Raw genomic sequence first — 10949 nt, forward strand, 5'->3', positions numbered from 1 at the left:
TATTGTGGGTAACTGTACAAAGCAGTTCTCTTGACTTCTATCACGTTTGGTTTCCAGGGCACAGAACATAATAGAAAATGTAATCAATCTCAGCATTAGAAAGTTTCCTAGTAACAGCAGAAACCTATGAGAAAGTTTCCTTAGAATGGCAGGCTAGCCAGGTACCAGTTACCTAGGCCTTAACATTTTACGTAGGTCCCAACAGTATGGGTGGGATCGACTTGGGAGGGGCCAGGTAGGTGCATTCGAGTAATCCCAATACATACTGCATCTGTAGGGGGGAAGACCGTGACCTAGAGAGGGAACTTGAGGGGAAGACACTGCCTGGGGTTTAATGGGGTTCGGAACAGAACCAGATTCAGTGGTAGCAGAGAGTTCAGTGGTAGGAGATGGTATCAGGAGGAGGCTGGGCTGAGGCTGGAGCTGCTCTAGCATCTGAGCCCAGAGTGGAGCCCAGGGAAGGAGTCATTTCCGAAGCCTAATTCCAAACCAAAAGCTATGAGTTGACTGGGTCCAGACCTTCGAGGTCCAGAATGGCAGGAGATGGGAATATAGAAGGTGGGTGGCGAGTCTGTGACAGTGACGCCCAGAAGGAAAACCTTCTCATCTTCTGACTCACGGGTGGGCATGTGGGAGTGGTCTGCTCTCCACTCACTCAGGAGACAGCAGGGCTCTGGGGATGGAGGTCTCAGGAGGGAGGTCTGACCTTGCTTACTTTCTCCTCCTGCAGAGCTGGAGGCCTCCCTCGAGGAGCAGCAGGAGCAAAGGAAGGTGTTAGCAGCTCTCAGGAACAACCCTGCTTGGCTGAAGCAGTTCCGGCCCATCCTGGAGGACACCCTGGAAGAGAAGCTGGAGGGCATGGGGATAAAGAGGGTCAGTCAGTTCCTGGGCCACCGTTGAGGTAGTCGTTTGATTATGTGTTTAAAGACAGGGCCCTGCTGTGCAGCTCAGGCCGGCCTTGAACTCACACCAGCCTCCAGGGAGCTGGAATTAATATAGTGTGACGCTACATCAGGGACTGTTTTAAGGGCTGACTTAGAGAACAAAGACAAAGAGTGTTGTCACCTAGAGAGGTGGCTGGCTGCTGTTCTCTACCTTGCAGGGTCAATTGTTTCCTCCTGTGGTCATTGCTGTCTGGGCAGCTTCTGTCAGTTCTCACCAGCCGAGTGGTCTCTCTGCTCCTTTCTCCTAAGTCCTCGTCCCGCTCAGTGTTCTCTACTCATTGGCTACTTTCCCCCTTGCGTCCCTAATCAGATGACTGAGGGCAGTCAACTGGCTGAGTCTGGTCTACGGACCGTCCCATTTGCACGAATGACTTTCTGAATCCACCATCTATGTGTGGAACATGTGGCTGGCTGTTCCTGGATGTGTGAGGATATGGGCATCAGGGACATCTGTTAGCACGGAGAGGTACATCTGTTAGTACGGAAATCTATTATGTGATCACAGTAGCCGAGCACCGTAGCACTGAGCTTACCATTTCAGTGAGTAAGATTAGAAACACTAGGAGAGCAAACGCAGACAGCCAGGTATAGTTTTGCTCATTGAGATTGCTCTGTCTTCATCAAAAGTGTCTAATTTTGATAAATCTTCATCTGGGACTCGGATGCCTCCCAGACCCTCTCCTGGGCTCTGTTTCGGTGGTTGAAGCCCAGGAAACTTCTAGAAGCACACACTGCTGTTTGTAGTTCAGTTTTTCAAACACCGTTAAGTGGGGAGAAGAACGAGTAGTGCCAGGAGAGGCGTGAACTGAAGCAGGCCGTGCTCACCTTGGATTCAGTTGCATGCTGGGAAAGCCCCATCCAGGTCCCTTACCGTGTGAACCGTGACGCAGCCCTCCCCCGAAACCCATGTAGTGCATGGTGAAAGAGCTCTCGAACCCCCAATCCTAGGATTTCTGCAGTGTGTGAAGCTAACCCTCTCTGTTCCCACGTCACCCCTTCCAACATGACGTGCCAGACAGCAGTCACAGTGCTCTGTGCCAGCAGATTGGGGGAAGCCTGTGTAAGCAAAGGTGAACTCTTGTCCCCTCTAGGGCACAAAGGGAATTTCAGCCCAGACTGTCCGACGCCTGGAGCCCCTGCTGAGAACACAAAGGGAGCAGACAGCCCGAAGCTTCCGAGAATTTCTCAGTCTGAGGGAAAAACTCAACCAGGAAGTGAGCAGCAGGGCGAAGAAGAGATGGGAGGGTACGGCTGTGGTGCCCCAGCCAGATGGCCAGCCTCCAGGTAAGCCCAGGACAGGACTTGCTCAGAGACTACGACCCAAGGAGAGGTTCCATGTCTGAGGTGGTGGGTGCTGCTCCTCTTTCCATCAGGGAGGGACCCTTCTCCGATGAACTGACTTGTGGGATCCTCAAGGGTGGGGTTGGGTTGAGGCCCTTGTGCTTTGGGTGGAGGATTAAAGGATGCCCAGGTTCCTTCACTCCAGTTCCTCCACTGTGGCCGTGCACGGCCAGAGGGATGTCAGTGCTGTCTCTGGTCCAGCGGATCAGAGTTGAGCTCCTTGTGCAGACGAAGTCTGCTAAGTTCAGTGTGCGTATCTCTGGGGACTTTAGAGATGATTTTAGTTGGTGCATGGACCAGTTGTTTTACAAGTTACTCTTTTTTTTTATTTTTTCGTGCATTGGGAAAAATTCCTGGCATGGCAATCAAGTTAGGTAATAGAATTGTTTTTTGCATACATAGAAAGCCAGTATTTTTCGTGCTATTACTTCACACAACACGTCAAAGAGACAACAGGGCAGGTAGTATAAGAATACGGTAAGAGGGGCTGGGGATTTAGCTCAGTGGTAGAGCGCTTACCTAGGAAGCGCAAGGCCCTGGGTTCGATCCCCAGCTCCGAAAAAAAGAACCAAAAAAAAAAAAAAAAAAAAGAATACGGTAAGAATTTTGTGATTATCTGAGAAACTCCAGCCCAAGTTATCCTCACCTTAACGGTTCTAAAGGAGGAAGGACAGTGCTAGGCCTTGTAGACGTCCCCAACAGACAAGTGGCTCTCCTGCTTGGATCTGAACTTGTGTTCCTTCGCTTGTTCTCCCAAATGTCACTACACTTAGCACAGTAGGCACTTTTTTCACCTGCCCCGTCACATGAGAAAGCAACAGGGACTGATTTGAGTCAGCCAGACCCAGGAGTGCTGGACACTGAGGAGAGGCAGGACAGGAAGCAAGGCAATGTCCTAGGAGTCCTGACTCCCAGGGGGAAGGGAGGGTGTTGTGCTTCTTCTAGGTGTCAGGTTTTCCCCATGGCTCCTGTCAGAAAGCCAGGAGAAAGCCTGTCTTTCCCCATCGCCCCTTCCCTAGCTTTGGGGTTCAAGTCCTTAACTGTGAGAAGAGACAGATTTTCATGACAGTTTGTGGACCTTTCCTTCCTGCTGAGTCCATTTCTCCTCATGCTCCCCACAAGCCCCATGACAGTGTTCATTTTCACCCACTTAGAGTCTAAGGGGCCCTCAACAAGTGGGTTGTGAGCCCTCGGACACTTTCCCCAGGGGTCGCATATCAGATGTCCCGCATATCAGGTGTTTACGTTACGATTCGTAACAGTAGCAAAACTACAGTTATGAAGTAGCAGTGACATAATTGCATGATTGGGGGTCGGCACTGCATGAGGAACTGTATTAAAGGTCCGAGCATTAGGAAGGCGGAGGACCACTGGCTTAGATCACGTGTCTTGCTTGGGAACTTGCTGAGGGATGCAGCGGCAGTCGGACGACCAGGCTTGCACTGCCCCTTTGTTCCGTGGAGTTGAGGGCAAGTTCCTCCATACCTCACAGCCTCTGTAAAGCGGGAGAATCACTGCCTGAAGATGTGCCGGGTGTCACACAGATCTCCGCAAAGAGCTCCGCTTAGTGACTGGTGCACGGTCGCTGTGAGCTGTTATTTCCTCTCTGCAGGCTTGTTTGCCTTTCACCTCTCTTCAGCTCACCCCTTCCCACTTATGAATAAACAGAGTCCCTGAGAGCAGTGTACTGCAGACATTTTTGACCTTGAGCTACAAGCAGTAAGAAACACTTCTCCATGAACTCAGTGCACGCATGTACGTTTCATGGAAAGCACTTTAGCTCCCTGTGAGACACTTCCTCTTCAGTTTGCTGTCCATGAATAAACATTTCTGGGTGCCCAGTCTCCCAGTGGGTCCCAATGCAACGTGGGAAACAGAGGGGTGGTCTCTGCCTGCCTCGGCACAGCAACCTTGGTTATCAATGTATTGAAAGGTCCTCGTAGCTCATCTTAGTCCTGCAGTGACCTCTGGTGGCAGCAGCGTCTTCCTGCAGGGCCTCTCGAATTTAAGTTCGTGAGTAGTCTAGGTTGTGAGCGAAGGCGGCCTGGGTCCTCAGACTGGCTGACTTGTGTGGTCTTCTGTAATGACGGTGTGACCCTGAGACGCTGAATACACTGAGTTCCCAGTGTCCTAGCAGAGAGGCTCATGACGTAGGGCAACGGCCAGTGCATTATGGCTTAGTCATCTCTGCTGTTAGACTGTCTTCTACATTATTTTGGGACTATAGGCCCAGTATTGATACATTCTGTGTTCTTTCTGTATTTCTAGTCAAAAGCCAGCGGACCACACTGGCCACAAGGGAGGTCCGGCCAAAGACCAGGACCCTGACTGTGGCACTGCCATCCAAGCCGGCAGAGCCTTCTACATCAACCCCTCGAGGCCACAGCAGCCATGGCCCCGGCCTCACCCAGGTGTCCACCCCCATTCCACGCCCCAGAGTGCATGGACCCTCCAGTACCCCCGTTTCCCCTGGGCCCGGGCTGAGGTGAGCTCTGACTTTGGCCTCTTGTAGGGTTGGAGGTGGTGGTGCTTGGCCTCAGGAAGCTATCCCAGATCCTTACAGAGCTCTGCATTACAGGGAGGGGCAGGGACAGACATGCATATAGGAGGTACCTCAGGAAGCTCCACAGGAGCTTCTGAGAAGAGACTGGGAATCCTTTACTCCCAGTCCAGGCAGGCCTCTCCTCCCCTCCCCATCTCTCCCTCCAACCCATGGCTGAAGTGGAAGGGTGGGGCCTCAGGTACTGGGAGCTCTATGTGAACCTGAGAGAGCAGGGCTGGCTCTGGGCAAACCTGAAAGGCGAAGTCCGGCTTTTAAGTATTTTTTTCTGGCCCATGTTCCCCTTTGTTTTGTCTCTCAGCAGCACCCCACCTTTCAGTTCTGAAGAAGAGCCAGAGGGAGACGTCGTACAACGTGTGTCTCTTCAGCCTCCTAAAGTTCTCCCTAGGTCAGCACCCCAGCCTGAGGACAACTGGGGCTGGTCTGATTCTGAGACCTCAGAGGAGAGTGCCCAATCCCCTGGGAAGGGCTCAGATGGGCTGGCTTCCTCAGGTGAGTCCTTTTCCAGCCCCAGTTCCTCTGTGCCCTGGGACGCCGTTTCGGATCTGGCATTTCTTTTTTGCCTCAGACGCGCCGGGAGGCATGAGTGAGGCTTATTTTACCCCATGTTTGTGTCACTGGGTGTCCAATGTTGGAGGTCTGGGGAGCCTCCTCACGTCCTTTGTGTTTCCTGGCCTTACCAGCAGAGCAGGCCATCTGAGGCCTAGCTCCTGGGGGCTGTATGGGAGAAACGGCCAACAGAAGGTAACCAGAAGCCGTGAGTGAGTCTCCACCCACAGCCTTTGGGCCACAGCAGCATTTTATCTGTGCAGGAAAGAAAATGTTCTCTGACATTTGCTTCAGAGACAAACAGGACGCAAGCTGTAGATGAAAAGGGCTTTATAGAGACCGAAGCTAAGTTTTCCGGTAGTTGGAGGGAATTATTCTTTAAACCCACCATGCTCTGTCTTGTAGGGCCTTGAGACAGGCAGTTGGACATTTCTCAAAGTAATGGCATCTGCTTCCAGCCTTTCTCGGTTCCCTTATAAAACCCTCTGAGGGAAGCGATGGCTCTGGTTCAGGTGGTGTTTGTTTCTCGGCCCAGGTTGAGTTGGAGAGTGTGGGGCTTAGTTTTGACTTCGCCAAGGAGAAGCAGGGGCCTGGGGTTTACAGTCTGTAAGTGCTTACGTCAATGGAGTCTGCAGTGCTTCGTCATGTCTGCGGTGTAGTCCAAGCCTGTCAACCCATTAGAAGCCGCCAGGGTTAGCTTTCTGGATGGAGGCTTGCTTCCTTAGCAGATGGGCTGATAGGCTGACAAGACGATGGAGCCGGTAGGGGTCGGGGGTCACGCATCTACTGATACGGTTTTGGCTGTGCTGCTCTCTGCTGGTCCTTGTGCAAAGATTCTGGTTTCTCTGTTGTAAAATGATATATTTTGACAAGATAACTAATAAGGGGGCCAAGCAACTCAGTGCTTGGCACAGAGTAGGAGTTTAACAAACATTTCTGCCTTCTAAAGACTCATTTTATTTTTAATTATGTGCAAGTCAGTGTGGGGGTTTGCGGGTATGTGTAAGTGGTGCAGATGCCTGTGGAGGCCAGAGGAGGGTGTTGGAATCCTTGAAGCTGGAGTTTGAGGTGGCAGTGAGCTGACTGATAGTTACCAAGCTCAGGTCAAATGAGGTAGACGCTCTTAACCGCCGAGCCATTCAGCCCAGTAACCACAATGACCACTCATCCAAGGGCCATTACAGCTCCAAAAGTCTGCAGAGATTTTTAGTATTTGAATCCAGAGAGCTAGGTGACTTTCGTGCTATGCTTCTCCGTCATCTTGGTTTATTATCAGTCGGAGGTCCATTGATAATCTGAGCTTCTGGTTAACACCTGTTTCCTGCATGGAATTCACAGGAAGTTACTCCTGTGATACTAATATTTGATCTCTGTGTTTGTCTGTGAGGGGAGGTGTTGAAGGAAGACACAGGAGTCACTTTTACATTACTGTGACTAAAATTCCCAAGAACAACATAAAGAAAGGAATTGTTTATTTTGGTGCTTGGGTTCCCAGATGCCAGCCCATCCCTGCTGGAGGGGGTCTCTGGAGCAGATCATATCTTTGCAGACAGGAATCCAGAGACAGGGGTACAGGGGAAGGCCAGGACATGCCCACAGTAAGCTACTTCTCCTGACTGGGTCCCACCTTCTCCCTTTCACCACACTTCCAAAATGTCACCCCAGGATGAATCTATCAGGGGATCGATCCACTGATCGGATCAGAGTGCTCATGAGCTAACTGCCTTTGATAATGTCTCACAGCACGCCCCAATGTGTGCTCTACTAATTCCCTAGGCCATTCCCAATCCAATCAACTTGGCAGGATTGACCATCACATGTGGCCCGACAATGTGCCAATCTTTGTAGTTCATGAATTACAGAATCACATGAATTAAACAGAAGGCTGCCTCTGCCTTGGTTTCTTTAGAGGGATGATCTTTCTAAACCTCCACCAGCAGCCACACCATAACTCAGCACAATTATTTTAACAAGGCAACATTCTTTTTGTTTGTCCTGTCTGTCTGTCTGTCTGTCTGTCTGTCTATCTATCTATCTATCTATCTATCTATCTATCTATCTATCTATCTTCAAATTATCCATCCTGCTTTTATTTTATTTTATTTTTTAATTTTCCAGGCATTCTAAGCCTCTTGAAACCAGGCTACTATTAGCCTGGACTTTCTCTGTCTTCTTTTCCCTCTTTGGGGGAGGAGAGGTGCTAATCCTGCCCTTTTCCTCTTCTCTCTCTCTCTCTCTCTCTCTCTCTCTCTCTCTCTCTCTCTCCCCCCCCCCCCCTCTATCTGTCCACACTGGAACCTAGATGTGGTCCAAAGGGACGAGGTGTTCATTCTCCAGGCTTGCTCCACTGACATGGCTGTTTGTCCCCCTTCCAGCAACACTGGTACAGTCGATGGTCAAAAACCTGGAGAAACAGCTTGAAACCCCAGCAAAGAAGCCTTCTGGAGGGGTCAATATGTTCTTAAGACCCAACACTGCCCTTCAGAGGTCTTCTACACCAGCAAGGAAGACTCAGGTAGGATGATTGACGATAACCCTACATCCCATAGAGAGCCAGGCCCAAATTTGAGGGTTCTGGAGTGAAGGGTTGGGGAAAGATCGAGCAAGTGTCAGCTTTGGTATACCCTGAGAAGCCCATTGCATGTGACATTTTCTCCTTTGTCTCTATACATGTAGAAAGATGGCCACTTTGGATTTTTTTTTTTTCTGTTTAGAAAAACTTTTGGTTCATTATGTAAGTACGTTCTGTTGTTCTGTTACCTACAGCAACAACAATAGCAACAACAACAACGACGACGACAACAACAACAACAGTAGTAGTAGTGGGCAGTTGTCTTTGTAGTGTCGCTGATGGCGCAGTCACCTGCTAGGCAGGCTGTCATGGAGCAGTGCCCTTAGCCCCCCACTCTTTGTTTTATAATAGCCCTGTCTATCTACCTGTTTTTTGAAATCACAACCTTGGATTTATGTGAAGACCCCCAAGTCCTCCTGGTCTCCGCACCAATAGGCAAAACAGATGGAGGTGCTGTCTAGGCCCGGGTGGTAACTTTTTACATGCCTGGATGAAACACATGGATTGTCCTGTGTCAGAACCCAGGCCCAGGCACCAGCAGAGGTACAGAGAACCGTGGATGGGAACTCCTGGCCTGGGCTGTTACTGTAGTCCGGATGTAGCCTGGTCCCCCAGCAGACTTTAGTCTTCCCATTGGCTGTAGCCCTGACCCATTCCAGGCTGTTCTATTGCTCCCCCTCTCCTCTCACGTTTAGTGTTGACCAGGCCGCTCTGAGCCTCAGTCTGTGAGGAAGGGTCCTTTCGACTAAGGTGCATTCGTCTCAAGAGCTTCAGAAGTTCAAGGCTCTGGGCTTCCAGTTCTGTCGATGTGAGGAGTTAAAAAATCTGCATGCAGTATTACTCCCATCTACCCTTTAATTGCATACTGTGTTGGTTTCATCTTGGAGCCCACGTAAAGATCTGAGTTCTTCCTCTTCCTCTGTTGTGAATGAACACTGATGAACACAGACAGACAATACTATGAGCATGCGTGCTGCCCAGGTTTAAGTGCAAACACAAAAACCAGAGCAACACACGAACCTCTCCAAGGTGCTTGCTTCAGCCTCATTAGTAGGATGCCAGAGGACCCCATCACCATGGCCCTGAGTCTCTGGAGTAGGTTTTCAGAGGCAGGGAGCTTGAAAGGCAGGGCGAGGAGTCTCCTCTCCAAGTTACTCTCGTTTCTGTCACCGCTTTCCCCCATTTCTGAGCTCTCTGCCACCCTCCCATATTTATTAACTATTTTCTTCTCCTCTTCTACCTCTGCAGCTTTCAGAAGATGAAAGTGACTTGGAGATCTCGTCTTTGGAAGATCTCTCCCATGACCTGGGCCCAAAAGGAAAGCCAACACCTTTGTCCCACTCGAAGCTCCCAGAAAAGTTTGATGCCAGCCCTTGGAGCTCTGGGTCACGACCCAGGATTCCTGGCTGGTGATTCTGCCAGAGGGCTTAGCCTTGTTTCTTGGCTGGTCTTCCCCAAATGGAAGAAACTGTCAGGCCTCCCACTCTCACTAGCAGCCAAGAAGTCTTTCCCTTGAAGACAAACAGAGCAGGAGACAGATGGGACCTCTATCCATTCCCTGACGGTCACCCCAAAAGGCTGCGTCCTGATGCTGTGTCTTGTTTAAACGTGAGGATTATAACAGGACTTCCAAGTGTTTCTTCCATGATCCCAGCCCAGACTGAAAGTAGTTATTGTTTCTAAGTTTTTGTCATCTGCAGGTCACTGTGGCGTTGGGTCCTGAGTTAGGTAGTCTATGGTGGACTCTCTAGCTTTTCACTACAGAGTTGGGGTGCAGACAGAGGTAGGAGGTGCAAAGTGCCTGCTGCCAGGGCTAGGCATAGTAATCAAATGCTAGGCATCAGAGTGTTATGGGCTGCCAGGGCCAGGCATAGTAATCGAGTGCTATGCATCAGAGTGTTATACGGGCATGGGAGAGGCTGGCTGCCCTACTTTCGTTTCTGTTGCTGTGATAAACACTCTAACCAAAAGCACCTTAGAGACTTTGTTGATCTATGACTGTGAGAGGTGAAGGCTGGAATGTTAAGGTAGGTTTGCACACAGCACTACCTCTGACCAAGGAATTCACTCTATAGCCAAAGAAACACTAGGAACCATAGAGGATACTGCTTGCTGGCTGCAGCTGTACGTACTCAGCTAGCTTTTTTATACAGCTCAGCACCGCCTGCCTAGGGATGGTACTGCCCACAGTAGGCTGGGTTCTTCTGTGTGTGTGAACAATCTAGACAATCCCTCACAGACATTGCCCTCAAAGCACTTCCTCTATGGAGGCTCTCAGCTGTGGTGAAGGGATATGCAAAACTAACCAGGACACCATTCCACCCTGCCCCGGATGACCCATAGAACCACAAATTTAATTTTTGAGATCATTTCTGACTGAGTTTTTTATATATTGACTGTATTTTTGGTTGGAGAGGGTTTGGGTTTTGAGACAGGGTTTCTCTGTGTAGCCCTGGCTGTCCTGGAACTCTTTCTACAGACCAGGCCGCCCTTGAACTCAGAGATCTGCCTGCTTCTGCCTCCTGAGCGCTGAGATTAAAGGTGTGCATGGTGTCTTGTGCCTTAGATTGAATTTTTTTTAGTGTGAAAATATTTATTTATTATAGTGAACATTTAAATATAATGATGTATACACCTCTTTATTATGTCATTCTTTATTATTTTTTCAAGCTTTGTGGAGACTGAGGGTGGTGAAGAGGGAGTGAAGCAGCTTCCACCTCAGCCGTGCCAGCTCAGGGCCTTTGGGATGTAGTGATCAAGGTGTAGTAAGACGGCCAATCTTACTGAGGCACTTTACCTGGGCAAGGTAAAGGTGGCTGAAATGGGGTCTGGCAGAGGAAGATTGCAGAGTGGAAGAAAAGAAAAGCCATGTCTTAGTCAGTGCTCTATGGCTGTGAAGAGACACCATGATGTGGCCAAATCTTATAAAGGGAAACATTTAATTGGGGCTGGCTTACAGTTTCAGAGGTTCAGTCCATCGTCA

At 49.9% G+C, this 10949-nt stretch overlaps 1 protein-coding gene across 6 annotated transcripts in view; it reads left to right on the forward strand.

The window, feature by feature from the left end:
- The window catches only part of Dzip1l (DAZ interacting zinc finger protein 1-like), a 40925-nt gene extending 30321 nt beyond the window's left edge, over nucleotides 1-10604 (forward strand). For 2 of the 6 annotated variants that reach the window (XM_006243626.5, XM_006243627.5), the window contains exons 12-17: nucleotides 731-873; nucleotides 2036-2228; nucleotides 4554-4770; nucleotides 5147-5337; nucleotides 7770-7909; nucleotides 9215-10604. In XM_006243626.5, coding sequence (XP_006243688.1) covers nucleotides 731-873; nucleotides 2036-2228; nucleotides 4554-4770; nucleotides 5147-5337; nucleotides 7770-7909; nucleotides 9215-9379 — 1049 coding nt within the window. In that variant the 3' untranslated portion in view covers nucleotides 9380-10604. Of the gene's footprint in view, nucleotides 1-730; nucleotides 874-2035; nucleotides 2229-4553; nucleotides 4771-5146; nucleotides 5338-7769; nucleotides 7910-9214 lie in introns of those variants that run through there. The other 4 variants (XM_063265593.1, XM_063265594.1, NM_001014095.1 and 1 more) reach the window with 3 other exon arrangements.
- The last annotated feature ends 345 nt before the right edge of the window (nucleotides 10605-10949 follow it).

This window comes from Rattus norvegicus, chromosome 8 (genome assembly GCF_036323735.1).
Source record: "Rattus norvegicus strain BN/NHsdMcwi chromosome 8, GRCr8, whole genome shotgun sequence".
In the NCBI taxonomy this organism is placed as follows: Eukaryota; Metazoa; Chordata; class Mammalia; order Rodentia; family Muridae; genus Rattus; species Rattus norvegicus.